General features: G+C 37.5%; 1 protein-coding gene across 1 annotated transcript in view; it reads left to right on the forward strand.

Moving 5' to 3' along the window:
* Positions 1-27,072, forward strand: part of LOC130681267 (bromodomain adjacent to zinc finger domain protein 2B-like) — a 123,566-nt gene that overhangs the window by 62,953 nt on the left and 33,541 nt on the right. Inside the window, exons 8-10 of the mRNA XM_057493904.1 lie at positions 12,146-12,211; positions 21,856-21,921; positions 23,548-23,613. Coding sequence (XP_057349887.1) covers positions 12,146-12,211; positions 21,856-21,921; positions 23,548-23,613 — 198 coding nt within the window. The remainder of the gene's footprint in view (positions 1-12,145; positions 12,212-21,855; positions 21,922-23,547; positions 23,614-27,072) is intronic.

The raw sequence follows: 27,072 nt of genomic DNA on the forward strand, positions 1-27,072 counted from the left end.
TGCCTAACTTCACTTGCTTATTGAGCAGTTACAGACACTGTGTGGTAATTCTTTATTTCTCTCCTTTCTTATTCCTGCTCCTCCATTCTTTATATTTTGCGTGTTTTATTCTGTGCTCTTTGTGTTTCCTTTAACTGCTTTTGTGTGTAGTTTATATTATTTTTTGCCTTTAGTTAGTATTTGGTTGGTCTGCTTTCTCTGCTGTGATTTTATTTTCTCTGGTGACATCTGTTTAGCCTTAGGCATGCTCCTATCTAGAGCTGCCCCTGTACATTACCCTGTAAAGGTGGTTTGTGGGAGGTAAATTCCCTCAACTTTTGCTTGTCTGGGAATTGTTTACTCCCTCCTTCATATTTAAATAATAATCGTGCTGGATAGCGTATTCTTGGTTCAAGGCCCTTGTGTTTGGTTGCATTAAATATATCATGCCATTCTGTTCTGGCCTGTAAGGTTTCTGCTGAGAAGTCTGATGATATCCTGATGGGTTTTCCTTTGTAGGTGACCTTTTTCCTCTCTCTAGCTCTCTTTAAGACTCTGTCCTAGTCCTTGATGTTTGCCATTTTAATTATTATGTGTCTTGGTGTTGTCCTCTTTGGAATTCTGTGTGCTTCCGTGGTCTGAGCAACTATTTCCTCCCCCATTTTGGAGAAGTTTTCAGCAATTGTTTCTTGTAGGACACTTTCTGTCCCTTTTTCTCTCTCTTCCTCTTCTGGTACCCCTATAATCTGAAGATTGTTCCGTTTGGCCACGCCACACAGTTCTCTTAATATTCTTTCATTCTTGGACATCCTTTTATCTCTCTCTGCGTCAGCTTCTCTGCGTTCCTGTTCTCTGGTTTCTATTCCATCAAAGGCCTCTTGCACCTCATCCAGTCTGCTCGTAAGTCCTTCCAGAGATTGTTTTATTTCTGTAATCTCCCTCCAGACTTCATCCCTTACCTCTTGCATATTTCTCCGAAGATCCGTCAGCATGGTTATGACCTTTATTTTGAATTATTTTTCAGGGAGATTGTTTAGGTCTATCTCCCCAGGTTCCTTCTGAGGGGTGGATGTCTGGGTTAGTCTGGTCTGTATCAAATTCTTCTGTCTTTTCATGTCAATGGAAATAGTTGTGGGGAGCTGGCATGTATGTCGGCTGGGTGAAGGTCCCTTCTTGCTGGTTTGTGGCCTTCCTCTCCTGGGTAAACGGCGACCCCTAGCGGCTTGTGCTGTTCAGCTGTGCGCAGACAGGGTTTCTTATTCTTGCCCGGCGGTTGTGGAGGAAGCTCTGCTCTGCTGCCGTGGGAGTGGCCGGCCTCAGGCTACTGTTCTGCTATGGCGGAGCCACGTCGGAGGGGAAATGGGAGGGAGGCTGTTTGTCACCGTGAGGAGACTCCGAGTAGCGCTACCACCCAGGGGGTTCGGGTGCCCGGAGTTCCCCAGAATTCCCAGTTACTGGGCTGATTGCTCCGGGGCAGTTCTGTCCACCTGTGAGGCTACTGTCCCTTGAATACTTTCAAAAAGCACTCACTTTTCTTTGTCCCAGCGGCTCTGGCTGTGGGGACAGCTCTCAGGTTTTACTTTCCCGTTTCTCTAGTATCCAGCTCACCACACGCTGTGTGTCTGTGCTCCTGGTGCGGATGTCTGGGGCTGGGTATTTAGCAGTCCTGGGCTCCCTCTCCCTCCCCGCTCTGACTCCTCTCCTCCCGCCTGGAGTTGAAGTGTGGGGCACTCGTGTTCTGCCGGGCTGTGGCTTCCATCTTTCCCCCTACGGAGGTGCTGGGTTCTCGCACTTGTGGATGTAGCATGGTCGTTGTCTTGTATCTTCTGGTCTCTCTTTTAGGGATAGTCGTATTTGTTGTATTTTCGAAAATATACGTGGTTTTTGGAGGAGGTTTCCCCGCTCTACTCACACCGCCATCTTGGCTCCTTCCACTGTAATAATTTATAAATAATGCTTATCTGCTATTGCTAATGAAAGCACTACCAAGTATATATTCGTATATCCATATAAATCACTCAGACTAATAGGAAGCTCTACACTGGGTGAGTAAAGGCCAAGATTCTATACCTATTTCTGTGCTTAAGAGAATAATGAATGCCTTTTGTTGACTTGATTAAAGATTAAATTCAGAGTATACTTAGGTCTGAAGTTCTAATCTAAATAAATATTTCAAATGTGTATCCAGTTCAACCTTCTCTAACACTTGTAAATAAAACAAAAGATACACTTGTATGTTTATTTTTGTCAAGCTATAATATTCAAAACCTAGGATCACAATCAGCAAAATCATACAATGTGATCAGTCTTCTAAAATCACAACAGAAATTCCAGAAATCTCATTATCCTGCAGGGGATCAATCACATCAATTGAAAAAAAGAAATAAAAATGTATTAAAGTATAGCTTCAAAAGGTACAACTAGCATTGGAAATAGGGGTTAGTATTGTAATAAACAGTAGTATAAAATGTGTTGGCTCTGAAAGTCCTAGGAAAGCTGCAATTTGCAAGTATGGGTATTTAGGTGTATTCTTTTAAAAGTATCCTCATCAGTGTCAATTTGGAACTTTCAAAGGGATATATGAATTTAAAATTGTGAACGATGTGCTTATAGCATATGGAATGGTTTTTTAAAATGAAAATGTCACATTATCAAAATTTAGATTGCTGAATTCAATCAATAGCTAGTACATGACATTTAGAGAATTTGAGCACCACTTATAATTTATTACAAATTATTTCTGTATTTGGCCTGCTGCATTTATTGAAAGAAATGTCATTTATCATGTTACGGCAATTGTTAATACTTCACGCAATCGTGATGTACTGTGCACTTTTTAAAACTTTTTAAATATAATTGTGACAGTGAGAAAAAGAGCAAGTGCCTCCCCTATTTTATGCAAGAGTAGTTCTATTTGTTCAAGTTCATGCAATGAGTGACAGTAACTCAGGACTATCCTTAGGTGTCCTGATTTCCTGATAGACTGTTTTATCCTACTTGTCTGTCCAATATTTATTTCCTAATGAGTATTACTTGTACTTGCAAATATTTATAAAGACTTGAGTTTAACCAGCTTGGTTTATGTTGTTTCTATATACTTATTTAGCATTTGTATTTTAAAATTGTTTTGAGACATTTTATAAAGTCATAGCAATTTAAGACAGGTGGCATGTATATAATGTTAAAGTAAATAATTAAAATTTATATCGAGCATGGGCAACCTTTGGTAAATCTGTACTTACATCTTTCATTATTTGATTCCACTTAAATACCTTCCACCTAGATAGTTAATTATCTAAAATTGTCATAATTTTTCCTATAGGAAAGAATTAAGAGAATACAACGAATCAGAATGGAAAAGGAACTTCGAGCCCAGCAAATTCTAGAGGTAGAATTCTTAAATTTGATATGTTTAAAGTAATATAGCCATGTAATTTAAAGTCTGAAAAATGAAAATTTTATTAGTCTTTTCTCTTCTCTCACTCATACAAATTAACATGTCCATCACAAATTATCTGTATACATATTGCTTAGAATAAGGACCTCTCTGAACCATACTTAGCAAGTTTATCTAATCCTAATAGTGAAAATCCACGAAATAAGAAAAAAAAAAGGGGAAACCTCTCAATAGCCAATATAGTCATAATGATCATATGCTAAAACTCATGCTCTTTACTTTTCAAAACTTCATTAAGTCTTATATTTAGATACCTGGTTTTCATTTAGAAATGAAACATGACAAAAGTAGGAGTGTTCAATGTGCCAACAGTTTAACCATCTTTGTTTTCTGAGTTGGGACAGAACTTGGCTGACAGAATAAGGCTCAAGGACATCCTGGCAACAGCAAAAGGAATAGCTAAGACAGCAAGGGAAAATAGGATAAACAGAAACTCCAAACCCTAGCAACAGTCTGTAATCTTGTAGTTAAAAAGGAAGCAATTTTCAACACCTTTATGGCCAAAAGGCATTTCTGTTATCAAACTGTGTAGTAGAGTAACTTATGTCAAGAGTAACTGCCCAAGTCCTCAAGAAAAAGTCAAATTATGTTAAGTGTACTGTGTCTAAGCTGTACATGTATATGTCTCAAAATTATTCAAAGTACTTTTGTCCAAAATAAGCTTTTTAATGTTGAAAATTATTATATCCCAAACCCTTAGCTGTTCGGGAAACTGTTGCCGTAAAAATCGGCTTATTCCCTGATCAAGGCGGTTAGCTGAGGTTTTCACAGTTACAGGTCTTATCCTTCTAAAAATATATACACATATTCCCTTACCCATTTCAAATTAATTTTAAAACCCTACAAATTGAAAATATTAAAGTACATTGGCAATTACTACTAGATAATTATGAAGCTACTAGTTAATGACTTGAAGAGTATAAAGCTCAAATTTGATAGCATGAGCTTGATATTCAGGATGTGCTTCATTAAAGGTTATGTTTCTATTATATTAGGGAAAAATACCTTGAATTTAACCACAGTCGATTAAATCGACTTTAACGTTTCATTTAAGTTATTTAAGTAATGTATTTATCTCAGATTTTAAGTATTATAAAAGAAACTTCAAATAAAGTAGACACGTGCATTTTTAAATGTTCCTGATTTGTCCTTTAACCTTTATTGTTAAAATCTATCCCGTTTTTCAAAACTTTCTACACTGATGATGTTTTACTTTAAAAAATCAGAGAACAAGCAACAAATGACATAACATCACTTTTCTGTGATTAAGTTTTAAGGTAAAATAACACTCAAATTATTTCAGTATTTTTACAGAGTTTGAAGAAGAAAGCCTGACATACTGTTACGATTTAAGAATTTTTTTGTATATCTTAAGTGTAATCTATACCTTAGAAATGAAATTAGTACGTTAAATGTAACAAACTGAGGGGAAATCTGTAATTGTCTACATACATGTTACATACTGTTTTGAACCTTGCGAGGCATGGAGCCCCATTTTCAAGTGTAAGGTCATATTCAGTTTGTGGTGGTGCTGTTGCATGACTTTGAGACCTATTTTATATGCACAGGCTAAGAGGATAAAGAAGGAAGAAGCTGCAAAAGCTAAATTTTTGGAGGCTGAGAAACGAAAACAGGTAAATGTTGAGGACAGTCAGAGCTCTTACTTTTTTCTATTTATTTTGTTATCATTCATCCACAATGACATGAAGAACATTATGTTTACTAGGCTCCCTCCTTCACCAAGTCCCCCCCACAAAACCCTTTCCAGTCACTGTCTATCAGCATAGTAAGATGTTGTAGAATCACCACTTGTCTTCCCTGCACTGCACAGCCCTCCCCGGGCCCCCACCCCACATTATACATGCTAATCGTAAGGCCCTCTTTATTTTTCCCCTGCCCTTATCCCTCCCTTTTCATCCATCCTTCCCAGTTACTTTCCCTTTGGTAACTGTGAGTCCATTCTTGGGTTCTGTGATTGTGCTGCTGTTTTGTTCCTTCAATTTTTCTTTGTTCTTATACTCCACATATGAGTGAAGTCATTTGGGACTTGTCTTTCTCCGCCTGGCTTATTTCACTGAGCATAATACCCTCTAGATCCATCCATATTGTTGCAAATGGTAGGATTTGTTTTGTTCTTATGGCTGAATAATACTCCACTGTGTGTATGTACCACCTCTTCTTTATCCATTCATCTACTGATGGACGTTTAGGTTGCTTTCATTTCTTGGCTATTGTAAATAGTGCTGTGATGAAGATAGGGGTGGATGTGTCTTTTTCAAACTGGGCTGCTGCATTCTTAGGGTAAATTCCTAGAAGTGGAATTCCTGGGTCAAATGGTATGTCTATTTTGAGCTTTATGAAGAACATCCATACTCCATTCCACAATGGCTGAACTAATTTACATTCCCACCAGCAGTGTAGGAGGCTTCCCCTCTCTCTCCAACCTCGCTAACATTTGTTGTTTGTCTTTTGGATGGTGGCGATCCTTACTGGGTGAGGTGATATCTCGTTGTGCTTTAATTTGCATTTCTCTGATGACAAGCGATGTGGAACATCTTTTCGTATGTCTGTTCGCCAACTGAATTTCTTCTTTGGAGAACTGTCTGTTCAGCTCCTCTACTAATTTTTTAATTGGATAATTCACTTTTTATTTGTTGAGGTGCGTGAGCTCTTTATATATTTTGGATGTCAACCCTTTATCGGATCTGTCATTTATTAATATATTCTCCCATACTGCAGGGTACCTTTCTGTTCTAATGATGGCGTCCTTTGATGTACAGAGGCTTTTCAGCTTGATATAGTCCCACTTGTTCATTTTTGCCTTTGTTTCCCTTGCCCGGGGAGATACGTGCATGAAGAAGTTGCTCATGTTTATGTCCAAGAAAGTTTTGCCCATGTTTTCTTTAAAGAGTTTTATGGTTTCATGACTTACAATCAGATCTTTGATCCATTCTGAGATTTCTTTTTTTTATGGGGTTAGACAATAATCTGGTTTCATTCCCTTACATGTAGTTGTCCAGTTTTTGAATACTGTGGCTTTGTAGTAGAGCTTGAAGTTGGGGAGTGAGATTCCCCCCCCCCCACTTTATTCTACCTTCTCAGGATTGCTTTGGCTATTCGGGGTCTTTGGTGTTTCCATATGAATTGTTGAACTCTTTGTTCCAGTTCGTTGAACAATGTTGTTGGTAATTTGGTAGGGATTGCATCAAACCTGCATATTGGTGTGGGCATATTAGAGTTTTTTTTGTACAGTATCATGTCATTTGCGAATAGTGACAGTTTAACCTCTTCCTTACCAGTTTGGGTTCCTTGTATTTCTTTGATTTGTCTAATTCCTGTGCCTAGGACCTCCAGTATTATGTTGAATAACAGTGGGGAGAATGGGGATCCCTGTCTTGTTCCCGCTCTCAGAGGAAAAGCTTTCAGCTTCTCACTGTTATGTATGATGTTGGCTGTGGGCTTATCATATGTTGCCTTTATTATGTTGAGGTATTTGCCCTCCATACCCATTTTGTTGAGAGTTCTTGTCATGAATGGATGTTGAATTTTGTCGAATGCTTTTTCAGAATCTATGGAGATGGTCATGTGGTGTTGGTCCTTTTTATTTATGTGGTGGATGATGTTGGCTGGTTTTCGAATGTTGTACCATCCTTGCATCCCTGGGATGAATCCCACTTGGTCATGGTGTGTGATCTTTTTGATGTATTTTTGAATTTGGTTTGCTAGTATTTTGTTGAGTATTTTTGCATCTACGTTCATCAGAGATATTTGTCTGTAATATTCTTTCTTGGTGGGGTCTTTGCCTGGTTTTGATATTAGGGTGATGTTGGCTTCATAGAATGAGTTTGGGAGTATTGCCTCCTCTTCTATTTTTTGGAAAACTTTAAGGAGAATGGGTATTATTTCTTCTCTGTATGTCTGATGAAATTCTGAAGTAAATCCATCTGGCCCGGGGTTTTGTTCCTGGGAAGATTTTTGATTACCGCTTCAATTTCTTTGCTTTTAATTGGTTTGTTTAGATTTTGTGTTTCTTCCTTGGTCAGTCTTGGAAGGTTGTATTTTTCTAAGAAGTGCATTTCTTCTAGGATTTCCAGCTTATTAGCATACAGGTTTTCATAGTATTCTCTAACAATTCTTTGTATTTCTATGGGGTTCATCGTGATTTTTCCTTTCTCGTTTCTGATTCTGTTGGTGTGTGTTGATTCTCTTTTTCTCTTGATAAGTCTGGCTGGAGGCTTGTCTATTTTGTTTATTTTCTGAAAGAACCATCTCTTGGTTTCATTGATTTTTTTTTTTATATATATTGTTCTGAATTTTATTTATTTCTTCGTTGATCTTTATAATGTCCCTCCTTCTGCTGACTTTAGGCCTCATTCGTTCTTCTTTTTCCAATTTCGATAATTGTGACATTTCACTGTTCATTTGGGATTTTTCTTCCTTCTTTAAATATGGTGGATTGCTATATACTTTCTCTTAAGACTGCTTTTGCTGCATCCCACAGAACTTGGGGCATTGTGTTATTGTCATTTGTTTCCATATATTCCTTCATCTGTATTTTAATCTGGTTGTTGATCCATTGATTATTTAGGAGCACGTTGCTAAGCCTCCATGTGTTTGTGGGCCTTTTTTGCTTTCTTTGTACAGTTTAGTTCTAGTTTTATTCCTTTGTGGTCTGAAAAGTTGGTTGGTAGAATTTCAATTTTTTTGAATTTACTGAGGCTCTTCTTGTGGCCTAGTATTTCGTCTATTCTGGAGAATGTTCCATGTGCACTTGAGAAGAATGTGTATCGTGTTGCTTTTGGATATAGAGTTCTATAGATGTCTATTTGGTCCATCTGTTCTAGTGTGTTGTTCAGCGCCTCTGTATGCTTAGTTATTTTCTGTCTGGGAGATCTATCCTTTGGAGTGTGTGGTGTATTTAAGTCTCCCAAAAGGAATGCTTTGCATTCTATATGCTCCTTTTAGTTCTGTTGGTATTTGTTTCACATATGGTGGTGCTCCTGTGTTGGGTGCATAAATATTTTTAATGGTTATATCCTCTTGTTGCAGTGACCACTTTATCATTACGTAATGCTCTTCTTTATCTATTGTGACTTTCTTTATTTTTAAGTCTATTTTGTCTGCTTGTAGTACTGCAACTCCTGCTTTTTTCTCCCTGTTGTTTGCGTGGAATATCATTTTCCATCCCTTGACTTTTAGTCTCTGTATGTGTTTCGGTTTGAGGTGGGTCTCTTGTAAGCAGCAAATAGATGGGTCTTGCTTTTTTATCCATTGTATTACTCTGTGTCTTTTGATTGTTGCATTCAGTTTATTTACATTTACGGTGATTATTGAAAGATATGTACTTATTGCCATTGTAGGCTTTAGATTTGTAGTTACCAAAGGTTCAAGGTTTGCTTCTTTAGTATCTTACTGCCTAACTTCACTTGCTTATTGAGCAGTTACAGACACTGTGTGGTAATTCTTTATTTCTCTCCTTTCTTATTCCTGCTCCTCCATTCTTTATATTTTGCGTGTTTTATTCTGTGCTCTTTGTGTTTCCTTTAACTGCTTTTGTGTGTAGTTTATATTATTTTTTGCCTTTAGTTAGTATTTGGTTGGTCTGCTTTCTCTGCTGTGATTTTATTTTCTCTGGTGACATCTGTTTAGCCTTAGGCATGCTCCTATCTAGAGCTGCCCCTGTACATTACCCTGTAAAGGTGGTTTGTGGGAGGTAAATTCCCTCAACTTTTGCTTGTCTGGGAATTGTTTACTCCCTCCTTCATATTTAAATAATAATCGTGCTGGATAGAGTATTCTTGGTTCAAGGCCCTTGTGTTTGGTTGCATTAAATATATCATGCCATTCTGTTCTGGCCTGTAAGGTTTCTGCTGAGAAGTCTGATGATATCCTGATGGGTTTTCCTTTGTAGGTGACCTTTTTCCTCTCTCTAGCTCTCTTTAAGACTCTGTCCTAGTCCTTGATGTTTGCCATTTTAATTATTATGTGTCTTGGTGTTGTCCTCTTTGGAATTCTGTGTGCTTCCGTGGTCTGAGCAACTATTTCCTCCCCCATTTTGGAGAAGTTTTCAGCAATTGTTTCTTGTAGGACACTTTCTGTCCCTTTTTCTCTCTCTTCCTCTTCTGGTACCCCTATAATCTGAAGATTGTTCCGTTTGGCCACGCCACACAGTTCTCTTAATATTCTTTCATTCTTGGACATCCTTTTATCTCTCTCTGCGTCAGCTTCTCTGCGTTCCTGTTCTCTGGTTTCTATTCCATCAAAGGCCTCTTGCACCTCATCCAGTCTGCTCGTAAGTCCTTCCAGAGATTGTTTTATTTCTGTAATCTCCCTCCAGACTTCATCCCTTAGCACTTGCATATTTCTCCGAAGATCCGTCAGCATTGTTATGACCTTTATTTTGAATTATTTTTCAGGTAGATTGCTTAGGTCTATCTCCCCAGGTTCCTTCTGAGGGGTGGATGTCTGGGTTAGTCTGGTCTGTATCAAATTCTTCTGTCTTTTCATGGCGATGGAAATAATTGTGGGGAGCTGGCGTGTACGTCGGCTGGGTGAAGGTCCCTTCTTGCTGGTTTGTGGCCTTCCTCTCCTGGGTAAACGGCGACCCCTAGCGGCTTGTGCTGTTCAGCTGTGCGCAGACAGGGTTTCTTATTCTTGCCCGGCGGTTGTGGAGGAAGCTCTGCTCTGCTGCCGTGGGAGTGGCCGGCCTCAGGCTACTGTTCTGCTATGGCGGAGCCACGTCGGAGTTCAAATGGGAGGGAGGCTGTTTGTCACCGTGAGGGGCCTCCGAGTAGCGCTGCCACCCAGGGGGTTGGGGCGCCCGGAGTTCCCCAGAATTCCCAGTTACTGGGCTGATTGTGCCGGGGCGGTTCCGTCCACCTGTGAGGCTACTGTCCCTTGAACACTTTCAAAAAGCACTCGCTTTTCTTTGTCCCAGGGGCTCTGGCTGTGGGGACAGCTCGCAGGTTTTACTTTCCCGTTTCTCTAGTATCCAGCTCGCCACACGCTGTGTGTCTGTGCTCCTGGTGCGGATGTCTGGGGCTGGGTATTTAGCAGTCCTGGGCTCCCTCTCTCTCCCCGCTCTGACTCCTCTCCTCCCGCCCGTAGTTGGTGTGAGGGGCGCTCGTGTTCCGCCGGGCTGTGGCTTCCACCTTACCCCCTTCGGAGGCGCTGGGTTCTCGCAGGTGTGGATGTAGCATGGTTGTTGTCCTGTATCTTCTGGGCTCTCTTTTAGGGATAGTCGTATTTGTTGTATTTTCGAAAATATACGTGGTTTTTGGAGGAGGTTTACCCGCTCTACTCACACCGCCATCTTGGCTTCTTCCACTGTAATGATTTATAAATAATGCTTATCTCTGCTATTGCTAATGAAAGCACTACGAAGTATATTTTCGTATATCCATATAAATCACTCAGACTAATAGAAAGCTCTACACTGGGTGAGTAAAGGCCAAGATTCTATACCTATTTCTGTGCTGAAGAGAATAATGAATGCCTTTTGTTGACTTGATTAAAGATGAAATTCAGAGTATACTTAGGTCTGAAGTTCTAATCTAAATAAATATTTCAAATGTGTATCCAGTGCAACCTTCTCTAACACTTGTAAATAAAACAAAAGATACACTTGTATGTTTATTTTAGTCAACTATAATATTCAAAACCTAGGATCACAATCAGCAAAATCATACAATGTGATCAGTCTTCTAAAATCACTACAGAAATTCCAGAAATCTCATTATCCTGCAGGGGATCAATAACATCAATTGAAAAAAAGAAATAAAAATGTATTAAAGTATAGCTTCAAAAAGTACAACTAGCATTGGAAATAGGTGTTAGTATTGTAATAAACAGTAGTATAAAATGTGTTGGCTCTGAAAGTCCTAGGAAAACTGCAATTTGCAAGTAGCGGAATTAAGGTGTATTCTTTTAAAAGTATCCTCATCAGTGCCAATTTGGGACTTTCAAAGGGATATATGAATTTAAAATTGTGAACGATGTGCTTATAGCATATGGAATGGTTTTTTAAAAAGAAAATGTCACATTATCAAAATTTAGATTGCTGAATTCAAACAATAGCTTGTACATGACATTTAGAGAATTTGAGCACCACTTATAATGTATTACAAATTATTTCTGTATTTGGCCTGCTGCATTTATTGAAAGAAATGTCATTTATCATGTTACGGCAATTGTTACACGCAATCGTGATGTACTGTGCACTTTTTAAAACTTTTTAAATATAATTGTGACAGTGAGAAAAAGAGCAAGTGCCTCCCCTATTTTATGCAAGAGTAGTTCTATTTGTTCAAGTTCATGCAATGAGTGACAGTAACTCAGGACTATCCTTAGGTGTCCTGATTTCCTGATAGACTGTTTTATCCTACTTGTCTGTCCAATATTTATTTCCTAATGAGTATTACTTGTACTTGCAAATATTTATAAAGACTTGAGTTTAACCAGCTTGGTTTATGTTGTTTCTATATACTTATTTAGCATTTGTATTTTAAAATTGTTTTGAGACATTTTATAAAGTCATAGCAATTTAAGACAGGTGGCATGTATATAATGTTAAAGTAAATAATTAAAATTTATATCGAGCATGGGCAACCTTTGGTAAATCTGTACTTACATCTTTCATTATTTGATTCCACTTAAATACCTTCCACCTAGATAGTTAATTATCTAAAATTGTCATAATTTTTCCTATAGGAAAGAATTAAGAGAATACAACAAATCAGAATGGAAAAAGAACTTCGAGCCCAGCAAATTCTAGAGGTAGAATTCTTAAATTTGATATGTTTAAAGTAATATTGACATGTATTTTAAAGTCTGAAAAATGAAAATTTTATCAGTCTGTTCTCTCACTCATACAAATTAACATGTCCATCACAAATTATCTGTAAACATAATGTATAGAATAAGGACCTCTCTGAACCATACTTAGCAAGTTTATCTAATCCTAATAGTAAAAATCCAGGAAATAAGTAAAGGAAAAAAAGAAAGGGGAAACCTCTCAATAGCCAATATAGTCATAAAGATCATATGCTAAAACTCACGCTCTTTACTTTTCAAAATGTCATTAAGTATTACAGTTAGATACCTGCTTTTCATTTAGAAATAAAACATGACAAAAGTAAAAGTAAGTGTTATATGTGGAAATATTTTAACCATGTTTGTTTTCTGAGTTCAGCAGAACTGGGCTGAAGGAATAGGGCTCAAGGACATGCTGGCAACAGCAAAAGGAATAGCTAAAAGACAGCAAGGGAAAATAGGATAAACAGAAACTCCAAAGCCTAGCAACAGTCTGTAATCTGGTAGTTAAATAGGAAGCAATTTTCAACACCTTACTGGCCCAAAGGCATTTCTGTTATCAAACTGTGTAGTATAGTAACTGATGTCAAGAATAACTGCCCAAGTCCTCAAGAAAAAGCCAAATTATGTTAAGTGTACTGTGTCTAAGCTGTACATGTATATGTCTCAAAATTATCCGAAGTACTTTTGTCCCAAACAAGCTTTTTAATGTTGAAAATTACTATGACCCAAACCCTTAGCTGTTCAGGAAACTGTTGCCATAAAAGTTGGCTTATTCCCTGAGCAAGGCAGTTAGCTGACGTTTTCACAGTTACAGATCTTTTTTTTCTAAAAACATATACACATATTCCCTTACCCATTTCAAATTAATTTTAAAACCCTCCAAATTGAAAATATTAAAGTACATTGGCAATTACTAGTAGATAATTATGAAACTACTAGTTAATGACTTGAAGATTATAAAGCTCAAATTTGATAGCATGAGCTTGATATTCAGGATGTGCTTCACGAAAGGTTATGTTTCTATTATATTAGGGAAAAAAAACCTTGAATTTAACAACAGTAGGTTAAGTCGGGTTTAATTTTTCATTTAAGTTATTTAAGTAATGGATTTATCTCAAATTTTAAGTATTACAAAAGAAACTTCAAATAAAGTATACACGTGCATTTTTAAATGTTACCTATTTGTCCTTTAACCTTTATTGTTAAAATCCCGTTTTTCTAAACTTTCTACACTGATGATGTTTTACTTTAAAAAATCAGAGAACAAGCAACAAATGACCTAACATCACTGTTCTGTGATTAAGTTTTAAGGTAAAATAACACTCAAATTATTTCAGAATTTTTACAGAGTTTGAAGAAGAAAAGCTGACATACTGTTACGATTTAAGAATTTTTTTGTATATCTTAAGTGTAATCTATACCTTAGAAATGAAATTAGTACGTTAAACGTAACAAACTGAGGGGAAATCTGTAATTGTCTACATACATGTTACATACTGTATTGTACCTTGCGAGGCATGGAGCCCCATTTTCAAGTGTAAGGTCATATTCAGGTTGTGGTGGTGCTGTTGCATGACTTTGAGACCTATTTTATATGCACAGGCTAAGAGGATAAAGAAGGAAGAAGCTGCAAAAGCCAAATTTTTGGAGGCTGAGAAACGAAAACAGGTAAATGTAGAGGACAGTCAGAGTTTTTAGTTTTTCAAATTTATTTAGTTTTTGAAATTTATTGATTAAATATTATTTATTTATTTTAAATGAATTTTGTTATCCTTAATCCACAATGACATGAATAACATTATGTTTACTAGGCTCCCCGCTTCACCTAGTCCCCCCCACAAACCCTATTATAGTCACTGTCCATCAGTGTAGTAAGAAGTTGTAGAATCACTACTTGTCTTCCGTGCATTGCACAGCCCTCCCCGGGCCCCCACACCACCTTATACATGCTAATCGTAATGCCCCCTTTAATTTTACCCTGCCCTCATCCCTCCCTTCCCACCCATCCTCCCCAGTCCCTTTCCCTTTGGTAACTGTGAGTCCATTCTTGGGTTCTGTGATTGTGCTGCTGTTTTGTTCCCTCAGTTTTTCTTTGTTCTTAAACTCCACATATGAGTGAAGTCATTTGGCACTTGTCTTTCTCCGCCTCGCTTATTTCACTGAGCATAATATCCTCTTGCTCCATCCATGTTGTTGCAAATGGAAGGATTTGTTTTCTTCTTTTGGGTGAATAATATTTCACTGTGCATATGTACCACCTCTTCTTTACCCATTCATCTACTGATGACACTTAGGTTGCTTCCATTTCTTGGCTATTGTAAATAGTGCTGCGATAAACATAGGGGTGCATCTGTCTTTTTCAAACTGGGCTGCTGTATTCTTAGGGTAAATTCCCAGAAGTGGGTTTCCTGGGTCAAATGGTATTTGTATTTTGAGCTTTCTGTGGAACCTCCATACTGCTTTCCACAATGGTTGAACTAATTTACATTCCCACCAGCAGTGTAGGAGGGTTCCCCTTCCTTCATAACCTCACCAACATTTGTTGTTCTTTGTGTTTTGGATGGTGTCAATCCTTACTGTTGTGAGGTGATAACTCATTGTGGTTTTAATTTGCATTTCTCTGATGACTAGCGATGTGGAGCATCTTTTCATGTGTCTGTTGGCCATCTGAATTTCTTCTTTGGAGAACTGTGTGTTCAGCTCCTCTGGTCATTTTTTAATTGGATTATTTGCTTTTTGTTTCCTTAGGTGCATGAGCTCTTTATATATTTTGGATGTCCACCCTTTATCAGATATGTCATTTATGAGTATATTCTCCCATACTGCAGTTTACCTTTTTGTTCTAATGAAGGTGTCCTTTGCTGTACATATGCTTTTCAGCTTGATATAGTCCCACTTGTTCATTTTTGCTTTTGTTTCCCTTACCCGGGTAAATACGTTCATGAAGAAGTTGCTCGTGTTCATGTACAAGAAAGTTTTGCCTATGTTTTCTTTTACGAGTTTTATGGTTTCATGACTTACATTCAGATCTGTGATCCATTCTGAGTTTACTTTTTTGTATGGTGGTCGACAATAATACGGTTTCTTTCTCTTACATACTGTTTTCCAATTTTTGAATATTGTGGCTTTGTAGTAGAGCTTGAAGTTGGGGAGTGAGATCCCCCCCACTTTATACTTCCTTCTCAGGATTGCCTTGGCTATTTTGGGTCTTTGGTGTTCCCATATGAAGGTTTGAACTATTCGTTGCAGTTCATTGAAGAATGTTGTTGGTAATTTGATAGGGTTTGCAACAAGTCTGCTTATTGGTGTGGACATGATGGCCATTTTGGCGATATTAATTCTTCCTAGCCAGGAGCATGGGATGAGTTTCCATTTGCTAGTGTCCTCTTTAATTTCTCTTAAGAGAGTCTTATAGTTTTCAGGGTATAGGACTTTCACTTCCTTGGTTCGGTTTATTCCTAGGTATTTTATTCTTTTTGATACAGTTGTGAATGGAATTGTTTTCCTGATTTCTCTATTAGTTCATTGTTAGTGTATAGGAAAGCCACAGATTTCTGTGTGTTAATTTTGTATCCTGCAAGTTTGCTGTATTCCGATATCTGTTCTAGTAGTTTTTGAGTGGAGTCTTTATGGTTTTTTATGTACAATATCATGTCATCTGCATATAGTGACAGATTAACCTCTTCTTTACCAGTTTGAATTTCTTGTATTTCTTTGTTTTCTCTAACTCTCGTGCCTAGGACCTCCAGTATTATGTTGAATAACAGTGGGGAGGTTGGGCATCCCTGTTTTGTTCACGATCTCAGAGGAAAAGCTTTCAGCTTCTTGCTATTCAGTATGATGTTGGCTGTGGGCTTATCATGTATGGCCATTATGTTGAGGTACTTGCCCTGTATACCGATTTTTCTGAGAGTTTTTATCATGAATGGCTGTTGAATTTTGTCCAATGCTTTTTCAGGATCTATGGAAATGGTCATGTGGTTTTTGTCCTTCTTGTTTATGTGTTGGATGATGTTGGTGGATTTTCGAATGTTGTACCATCCTTGCATCCCTGGGATGAGTCCCACTTGGTCATGGTGTTTGATCCTTTTGATGTATTTTTTAATTTGGTTTGCTAATATTTTTTTGAGTATTTTTGTATCTATGTTCATCAGGGATACTGGTCTGTAATTTTCTTTTTTGGTGGGGTCTTTGCCTGGTTTTGGTATTGGGGTGATGTTGGCTTCATAGAATGAGTTTGGGAGTATTCTCTCCTCTTCTATTTTTTGGAAAACTTTAAGGAGAATGGGTATTATGTCTTCTCTGTATGTGTGATAAAATTCTGAGGAAAATCCATCTCTCCCTGGGGTTTTGTTCCTGGGTAGTTGATTACCACTTCAATTTCTTTGCTGGTAATTGGTTTGTTTAGATTTTGTGTTTCTTCCTTGGTCAGTCTTGGACGGTTGTATTTTTCTAAGAAGTTGTCCATTTCTTCTAGGTTTTCCAGCTTGTTATCATATAGGTTTTCATAGTGTTCTCTAAGAATTCTTTGTATTTCTATGGGGTCTGTCGTGAGTTTTTCTTTCTCATTTCTGATTCTGTTGATGTGTGTTGATTCTGTTTTTCTCTTAATAAGTCTTGCTAGAGGCTTATCTAGTTTGTTTATTTTTTCAAAGAACCAGCTCTTGGTTTCATTGATTTTTTTTTCTATTTTATTTATTTGTTCATTGATCTTTATTATGTTCCTCCAGCTGACTTTAGGCCTCATTTGTTCTTTTTCCAATTTTGATAATTGTGACATTAGACTATTCATTTGGGATTGTTCTTCCTTCTTTAAATATGCCTGGATTGCTATGTGCTTTTCTCTTAGGACTGCTTTTGCTGCGTCCCTCAGAAGTTGGAGCTTTGTGCTGTTGTTGTCATTTGTTTCCATATATTGCTTGATCTCTATATTAATATGGTCGTTGATCTATTGATTATTTAGGAGCATGTTGTTAAGCCTCCATGTGTTTGTGGGCCTTTTTGCTTTCTTTGTACAATTTAGTTCTAATTTTATTCCTTTGTGGTCTGAAAAGTTGGTTGGTAGAATTTCAATCTTTTGGAATTTACTGAGGCTCTTCTTGTGGCCTAGTATTTGGTCTATTCTGGAGAATGTTCCACGAGCACTTGAGAAGAATGTGTATCCTGTTGCTCTTGTATGTAGAGTTCTATAGATGTCTATTAGTTCCGTCTGTTCTAGTGTGTTCTTCATTGCCTCTGTGTCCTTACTTATTTTCTGTCTAGTGGATCTGTCCTTTGAAGTGAATGGTGTGTTGACGTCTCCCAAAATGAAAGCATTGCATTCTATTTCCTCCTTTTAGTTTTGTTGGTATTTGTTTCACATATGCTGGTGTGCTGTGTTGGGTGCATATATATTTATAATGGTTATATCCTCTTGTTGCACTGACCCCTTTATCATTATGTAATGCCCTTCTTTATCTCTTGTGACTTTCTTTGTTTTTAAGTCTATTTTGTCTGCTACTAGTACTGCCACACCGGCTTTTGTCTCCCTTTTGTTTGCATGGAATATCATTTTCCATCCCTTGACTTTTTGTCACTGCATGTCTTTGGGTTTGAAGTGGGTCTCTTTTAAGCAGCAAATAGATGGGTCTTGCTTTTTTTTTTTTTTTTTTTTTAATAATTATTTTTTATTGAAGGGTAGTTGACGCACAGTATTACATTACATTAGTTTCAAGTGTACAACACAGTGGTAGAACATTTATATACATAATTCGAGGTTCCAGCTATCACCCTACCAAGCTGTTACAATATCTTGACTATATTCCTTATGCTATACATTACATCCCGGTTACTTATTTATTTTACCATTGGAAGTCTGTCCTTTTTTTTTTTTTTTTTTTTTTTTTTGTGAGGGCATCTCTCATATTTACTGATCAAATGGTTGTTAACGACAATAAAATTCTGTATAGGGGAGTCAATGCTCAATGCACAATCATTAATCCACCCCAAGCCTAACTTTTGTCAGTCTCCAATCTTCTGAGGCATAACAAACAAGTTCTTACATGGAGAACAAATTCTTACATAATGAATAAGTTACATAGTGAACAGTACAAGGGCAGTCATCACAGAAACTTTCAGTTTTGCTGGGGGTCTTGCTTTTTTATCCATTGTATTATTCTGCATCTTTTGATTGGTGCATTCAGTTTATTTACATTTACGGTGATTATTGAAGGATACGTACTTATTGGCATTACAGGCTTTAGATTTGTGGTTACCAAAGGTTCAAGGTTAGGTTCTTTAGTATCTTACTGCCTAACTTGACTTGCTTATTGAGCAATTGTAGACACTGTCTGGTGATTCTTTATTTCTCTCCTTTCTTATTCTTTCTCCTCCATTCTTTATAAATTGGGTGTTTTATTCTGTGCTCTTTTGTGTTTCCTTTAATTGCCTTTGTGTGTAGTTGATTCTATTTTTTGCCTTTAGTTCGAATTTGGTCTGTCTGCTTTCTTTGCTGTGATTTTATTTTCTCCAGTGACATCTGTTTAGCCTTGGTAGTGCTGCCATCTAGAGCTGTCCGTCTACAATACCCTGTAAAGGTGGTTTGTGGGAGTTAAATTCCCTCATCTTCTGCTTGTCTGGGAATTGTTTACTCCCTCCTTCATATTAAATGATAAACGTGCTGGATATAGTATTCCTGGTTGAAGGCCCTTCTGTTTCATTGCATTAAATATATCATGCCATTCTCTTCTGGCCTGTAAAGTTTCTGCTCAGAAGTCTGATGATAGCCTGATGGGTTTTTCCTCATAGGTGGCCTTTTTCCTCTCTGTAGCAGCCTTTAAAACTCTATCCTCATCCTTGATCTTTGCCATTTTAGTTATTATGTGTCTTGGTGCTGTCCTCTTTGGAGTTCTGTGTGCTCTGTGGTCTGAGGAACTATTTCCTCCCCCATTTCTGGGAAGGTTTCAGCAATTATTTCTTCAAGGACACTTTCTATCCCTTTTTTCTGTCTCATCTTCTTCTGGTACCCCTATAATGCGAAGACTGTTCCGTTTGGTTTGGCCACGCAGTTCTCTTGATATTCTTTCATTCCTGGACATCCTTTTATCTCTCTCTGCATCAACTTCTCTGCGTTCCTGTTCTCTGATTTCTATTCCATTAAAGGCTTCTTGTACCTCATCCAGTCTGCTCTTAAGTCCTTCCAGAGATTGTTTTATTTCTGTAATCTCCCTCTGGACTTCATACCTTAGCTCTTGCATATTTCTCTGAAGATCCATAAGCATGGTTATGACCTTTATTTTGAATTATTTTTCAGGGAGATTGGTTACGTCTATCTCCCGAGGTTCCTTCTCAGGGGAGGATGTCTGGATTAGTCTGGTCTGCATCAAATTCTTCTGTCTTTTCATGGCGATAGAGGTAGTTCTGGGGAGCTGGTGTGTATGTCGCTGGGAGGTCGTCCCTTCTTGCTGGTTTGTGGCCTTCCTCTCCTGGGAGAACGGCGACCCCTAGCGGCTTGTGCTGGGCAGCTGCACGCATACTGGGTTTCTTATTCTTGCCCGGCGGTTTTGGAGGAAGCTCTGCCCTGCTGCCATGGGAGAGGCCGGCCTCAGACTACTGTTCTGCTATGGCGGAGCCACGTCGGCGTTGAAATGGGAGGGAGGCTGTTTGTCACCGTGAGGGGCCTCCGAGTAGCGCTGCCACCCAGGGGTTCGGGGCGCCCCGAGTTTCCCGGGATTCCCAGTAACTGGGCTGATTGCACCGGGGTGTTTCCTACAGTTTGAGGCTCCTGTCCCTTTAAGACTTTCAAAAAGCACTCGCTTTTCTCTGTCCTTGGGGCTCCGGCTGTGGGGGCAGCTCGCAGGTTTTACTGTCCCGTTTCTCTAGCATCCAGCTCGCCACTCGCTGTGTGTCTGCTCTCCTAGTGCTTATGGCTGGGGCTGGGAATTTAGCAGTCCTGGGCTCCCTCTCCCTCCCTGCTGTGACTCCTCTCCTCCCGCTAGGAGCTGGGGTAAGAGTCGCTCATGTCCTGCCGGGCTGCGGCTTGTATCTTACCCCCTTCGGAGGCACTGTGTTCTCACAGGTGTGGATGTTGCCTGGCTGTTGTCCTGTATCTTCTGGTCTCACTTTTAGGGATAGTTGTATTTGTTGTATTTTCAAAAATATATAGGGTTTTTGGAGGAGATTTCCACCGCTCTATTCACGCCGCCATCTTGGCTCCTTCCCCTGCACTGATTTATAAATAATGTTTATCTCTGCTATTGCTAATGAAAGCACTACCAAGTATATATATGTACATCCGTATAAATCACTCAGACTAAAACAACAGCTCTACACTGGGTGAGTTAAGCCCAAGGTTCTATACCTATTTCTGTGCTTAAGAGATTAATGAATGGCTTTTGTAGACATGATTAAAGATTAAATTCAGAGAACACTTTGGTCTCAAGTTCTAATCTAAATAAATATTTCAAATGCAGATCAAATGCAGCGTTCTCTAAAACTTGGAAATAAAAGAAAATATACACTTGTATTTTTATTATTGTGAGCTATAATCAAAACCTAGGTTCACAATGAGCAAAGTCATAGAAAGTGATCAGTCTTCTAAAATCACAGCAGAAATTCCAGAAATCTCATTATCCTACAGTGGATCCCTGCAGGAAATCAATAACATCAATGCAAAAAACGAAATAAAAATGTATTAAAGTATTGCTTCAAAAGGTACAACTAGCATCTGGAAGTAGGGGTGGGTATGGTAATATTTGGTAGTATAGAATGTGTTGGCTCTGAAAATCCTAGGACAGCTGCAATTTACAAGTAGGGCAATTTAGGTGTATTTTTTTAAAACTGTATCCTCATCAGGGCCAATATAGGACTTTCAAAGGGATTTATGTATGTAAAATTGTTAACGATGTGCTTATAGCATATGGAGTGATTTTTTGAAATGAGAATGTAAGGTTAACAAAATTTAGGTTGCTGAATTCAAACAATAACTAGTACATTACATTTAGATAATTTGAGCACCACTTATAAGTTACTACAAATTATTTCTGTATTTGGCTTACTGTAGTTATTGAAAGTAATGTAATTTATCACGTTATGGCAATTGTTAATACTTCGTACAATCGTGATGTACTGTGCACTTTTTAAATCGTTTTTAATTTAATTGTGACAGTGAGAAAAAGAGCAAGTGCCTCCCCTATTTTATGCAAGAGTAGTTCTATTTGTCCAAGTTCATGCAATGAGTGACAGTAACTCAGGACCAGCCTTAGGGGCCTGATTTCCTGATAGACTGTTTTATCCTACTTGTCTATCCAATATTTATTTCCAAATGAGTATTACTTGTACTTGCAAATATTTATAAAGACTTGAGTTTAACCAGGTTGGTTTATGTTGTTTTTATATACTTATTTAGCATTTGTATTTTAAAATTGTTTTGAGACATTTTATAAAGTCATTCCAATTTAAGACAGGTGGCATATATATAATGTTAAAGTAAATAATTAAAATTTATATCCAGCATGGGTAACATTTGGTAAATCTATACTTATATCTTTAATTATTTGATTCTACTTAAATACCTTCCACCTAGATACTTAGCTTATTATCTAAAATTGTCATAATTTCTCCTACAGGAAAGAATTAAGAGAATACAACAAATGAGAATGGAAAAAGGTCTTCGAGCCCAGCAAATTCTGGAGGTAGAATTCTTAAATTTGATATGATTAAAGTAATATAGTCATGTATTTTAAAGTCTGAAAAATGAAAATTTTATCAGTCTGTTCTCTCACTCATACAAATTAACATGTCCATCACAAATTATCTGTAAACATAATGTATAGAATAAGGACCTCTCTGAACCTTACTTAGCAAGTTTATCTAATCCTAATAGTAAAAATCCAGGAAATAAGTAAAGGAAAAAAAAGAAAGGGGAAACCTCTCAATAGCCAATATAGTCATAAAGATCATACGCTAAAATTCATGTTCCTTACTTTTCACAACGTCATTAAGTCTTATAGTCATACCTGCTTTTCATTTAGAAATGAAACATGACAAATGTAGGAGTGTTCAATGTGGAAACAGTTTAACCAGCTTTGTTTTCTGAGTTCGGACAGAACTGGGCTGACAGAATAGGGCTCAAGGACATGCTGGCAACAGCAAAAGGAATAGCTGCAAGACAGCAAGGGAAAATAGGATAAACAGAAACTCCAAAGCCTAGCAACAGTCTGTAATCTGGTAGTTAAAAAGGAAGCAATTTTCAACACCTCAATGGCCCAAAGGCATTTCTGTTATCAAACTGTGTATAGTAACTGATGTCAAGAATAACTGCTCAAGTCTTCAAGAAAAAGCCAAATTATGTTAAGTGTACTGTGTCTATCTGAGCTGTACGTGTATATGTCTCAAAATTATCCAAAGTACTTTTGTCCAAAACAAGCTTTTTAATGTTGAAAATTATTATAATCCAAACCCTTAGCTGTTCAGGAAACTGTTGCCATAAAAATTGGCTTATTCCCTGAGCAATACGGTTAGCTGAGGTTTTCACAGTTGCAGGTTTTTTCCTTCTAAAAACATGTACACATATTCCCTTACCCATTTCAAATTAATTTTAAAACCCTCCAAATTGAAAATATTCAAGTACATTGGCAATTACTACTAGATAATTATGAAGCTACTAGTTAATGAGTAAGATTATAAAGCTCAAATTTGATAGCATGAGCTTGATATTCATAATGTGCTTCATTAAAGGTTATGTTTCTATTATATTAGGGAAAAAACCTTGAATTTAACCACCGTACGTTAAATAGAGTTAATGTTATTTAAGTAATGGATTTATCTCAAATTTTAAGTATTACAAACGAAACTTCAAGTAAAGTAGACACGTGCATTTTTAAATGCTACTTATTTGTCCTTTAACCTTTATTGTTAAAATCGATCCCGTTTTTGTAAAGTTTCTACAGTGATCATAATTTACTTTCAAAAATCAGAAAAAGCAAAAAATGCCATAACATCATTTTTTTCTGTGATTAAGTTTTAAGGTAAAGTAACACTCAAATTATTTCAGACTTTTTACAGAGTTTGAAGAAAAAAACCTGACATTCTCTTACGAATTTAAGAATTTTTTTGTATATCTTAATTGTAATCTATACGTTAGAAATGAAATCAGTATGTTAAACGTAACAAACTGAGGGGAAATCTGTAATTGTCTACATACATGTTACATACTGTTTGAACCTTGCGAGGCATGGAGCTCCGTTTCCAAGTGTAAGGTCATATTCAGGTTGTGGTGGTGCTGTTGCATGACTTTGAGACCTATTTTATATGCACAGGCTAAGAGGATAAAGAAGGAAGAAGCTGCAAAAGCCAAGTTATTGGAGGCTGAGAAACGAGAACAGGTAATTTAGAGGACAGTCAGAGTTCTTACTTTTTTCTATTTATTTTGTTATCCTTTACCCACAATGACATGAAGAACATTATGTTTACCAGGCTGCCTCCTTCACCAAGTCACCCCCACAAAACCCTTTCCAGTCACTGTCTATCAGCATAGTAAGATGTTGTAGAATCACCACTTGTCTTCCCTGCACTGCACAGCCCTCCCCGGGCCCCCACCCCACATTATACATGGTAAAGATAAGGCCCCCTTTCTGTTTGCCTGCCCTTATCCCTCCCTTCCCACCCATCCTCCCCAGTTCCTTTCCCTTTGGTAGCTGTGAGTCCATTCATGGGTTCTGTGGTTGTGCTGCTGTTTTGTTCCCTCAGTTTTTCTTTGTTCTTATACTCCACATCCGAGTGAAATCATTTGGGACTTGTCTTTTTCTGCCTGGCTTATTTCACTGAGCATAGTACCCTCTAGATCCATCCATGTTCTTGCAAATGGTAGGATTAATTTTGTTCTTATGGCTGAATAATACTCCACTGTGTGTATGTACCACCTCTTCTTTATCCATTCATCTACTGATGGACACTTAGGTTGCTTCCATTTCTTGGCTATTGTAAATGGTGCTGCGATAAACATAGAGGAGCATCTGTCTTTTTCAAACTGGGCTGCTGCATTCTTAGGGTAAATTCCCAGAAGTGGAATTCCTGGTTCAAATGTTATGTCTATTTTGAGCTTTCTGAGAAACCTCCATACTGCTTTCCACAATGGTTGAACTAATTTACATTCCGCCTAGCAATGTAGGAGGGTTCCTCTTTCTCCACAACCTCGCCAACATTTCCTGTTGTTTGTCTTTTGGATGGTGGCGATCCTTACTGGTGTGAGGTGATATCTCATTGTGGTTTTAGTTTGCATTTCTCTGATGACTAGCGATGTGCAGCATCTTTTCATGTGTCTGTTGGCCATCTGAATTTCTTCTTTGGAGAACTGTCTGTTCAGCTCCTCTGCACATTTTTTAATAGGATTATTCGCTTTTTGTTTGTTGAGGTGCACGAGCTCTTTATATATGTTGGATGTCAACCCTTTATCAGATCTGTCATTCATGCATATATTCCATACTGCAGGGTTCCTTTTTTTCTAACGAAGGTGTCCTTTGCTGTACATATGCTTTTCAGCTTGATATAGTCCCACTTGTTCATTTTTGCTTTTGTTTCCCTTGCCCTGAGAGATACTAGGAATTCGCTCATGTTTATGTCCAAAAGAGTTTTCCCGATGTTTTTATCCAAGAGTTTTTTGGTTTTATGACTTACATTCAGGTCTTTGATCCATTTTGAATCAGCATGTTATTTTTTTTTTAAGCAAACGCTGCGATGGTATACCAGTATCAATTACATTAAAAATAAAAACTCAAAATGACTATATGAAATAATGTTTAGCACAGATAAATGTATATAATGTGTGCTTTTATTGTATGTTTATATTTGTTTCTTTATATATGGGTTTTTTTGTGATGTCTTTAGCTCTTTAAGTAGCAGACCCCCAACTCAGAAATGCAAACTGTTGGATAATGCTTTGTACTGTGTGGTGTTTCTCTCGATCAGAATGATCTCCCTAAAGCTACTTTGTGTTGTTTATAAGTTTCAAATGGCATCTGAAATCTGATTATGTCCTTGGATTATAACTTTCTCTTTGTTTCAATATTAAAAAGTGAAGCCTATAGAAACAAAAGCCTAACGTTATCAGTTATTTACCAATAATAAAAAGAGTTACCATTAATTACCGGGATGTTGTTTGAGGGTCTTTTGAGGGGTTAAAATTTGGTTTCATGACTGTGATTTCAGATACTTAAAAATTCCTAAATATAACTTGAGTATTATTAACAAATGTGTTTATCTCTGCTTTTGCATACAAGGTTTGTGTATAGATGAAAATTGAAAACATCAATTATGTTTGTCCACGATATAAAATGTAAAAAGTAGAGAAAAAGACTGGCTATTGAATATTTTCAATGACTACTAGTACAGATGTTAACGTATCTTTATTTATGTGGCATTTGTAGAATTAATCATTAATTCATGCTTAAATAAGTTTTATATGCTAAAGCACACCAAATATGTCCGTTAGAGCCAGATGATAATTACTATAGTCAGAAATAAAAACAATATTTAGATCAGTTGGTGAGGAATGTTGAAATGATACAGACATGAGAGTCAGGGAAAAGGATAAAAATCCCTCAAAACTGTGCCTGGCAAATTGTACAGCTGAGAATTGAATAGGTGCATTAAGAAATGGGTGAATAAATTAGTTCTTCTGACCACTCTAAGTTCACAGTAACGTGAGAGACATTAAACAGATAATTGTCCCAGAGTTCAATAAATGCTATGTTATGTGGGAGCCAAAAAAGAAATATTAAAGTGCCTGAAGTAGTTGTGGGAAGAGTAAAAAAAAAAAAAAGGCATATGTGTTGAGGAGGAGGAGCTGTGAATTCTAAGCAGGGCGGGGATGACATACACTAAGGTACAGCCTGATGACTGAGTTAGGGCCCTTGGGGTGAGGAAGACAAGGGGCAGAGGGAGTCAGTTTTAACCTTGTATGTACACCTGTCTTAGCTTTGTTGCTGCTTCTCCTCTTTCTCCTCCTCCTCCTCCATCTTCAGCAGCATCATCACATCATCATCCAAGCAGTGCCTCAAACTGTCACGCAGACTTTTCCCAACCCAGCTGTGTCAGTGTCACTAGGGCCTGGCGAATGCACCGAGAGTAAGACGTGAGACTGACCTTGTGGGGGCCTAGGTTGTGACTGTCTATATATGCCATTTGAAACTGGTTCTTTGAGTCATCTTACACGAGAACCACAGGATTTGCATTAGTCCTATACAGTTCATTAAAATTCAGTAAATAAATTAGTGACTAATTTGACTAATAAATTAAAATAGTGGATAAGTTCACTAAATTCACTGAATTTAGAGACGCCATGTTTCCCTTGAAGTATCTTTATTAGTAAACAAAAATGGATGCCTGTCACCAAGTTTTAAAGATCCTACTATTTTCAAAGATTTCTTGGAAATCTCCGTTTTATCCTAAAAATTGACCACACTCTTACCTTCTGTTCCATATTATAGGTATGGTTTTTTAATTGGAAAAAGTACTGCATATCACTAGTTAAAAATGATGCCCAAGAATACACATGCACACACACACAGAACACACAGCTGGCCTTGGAACAATGTGACATTAAGGAAACAACTCTGCATATAACACCTGACTCCCCAGAAACTTAACTACTTATAATAGCCTACCATTGACTGGGAAGCCTTACTGATAACATAAGCAGATCATCAACCATATTTTTTATGTTGTATGTATTGTACGCTGTATTCTCACAATAAAGCTAGAGAAAAGAAAATGTTTTTTCAAATTGTTGCAGATCTCAAAAAAGTTACCAGTGTGTGTATTTTTTTTAAACCTGCATATAAGTG

This window comes from Manis pentadactyla, chromosome 16 (genome assembly GCF_030020395.1).
Source record: "Manis pentadactyla isolate mManPen7 chromosome 16, mManPen7.hap1, whole genome shotgun sequence".
NCBI classification, from domain to species: Eukaryota; Metazoa; Chordata; class Mammalia; order Pholidota; family Manidae; genus Manis; species Manis pentadactyla.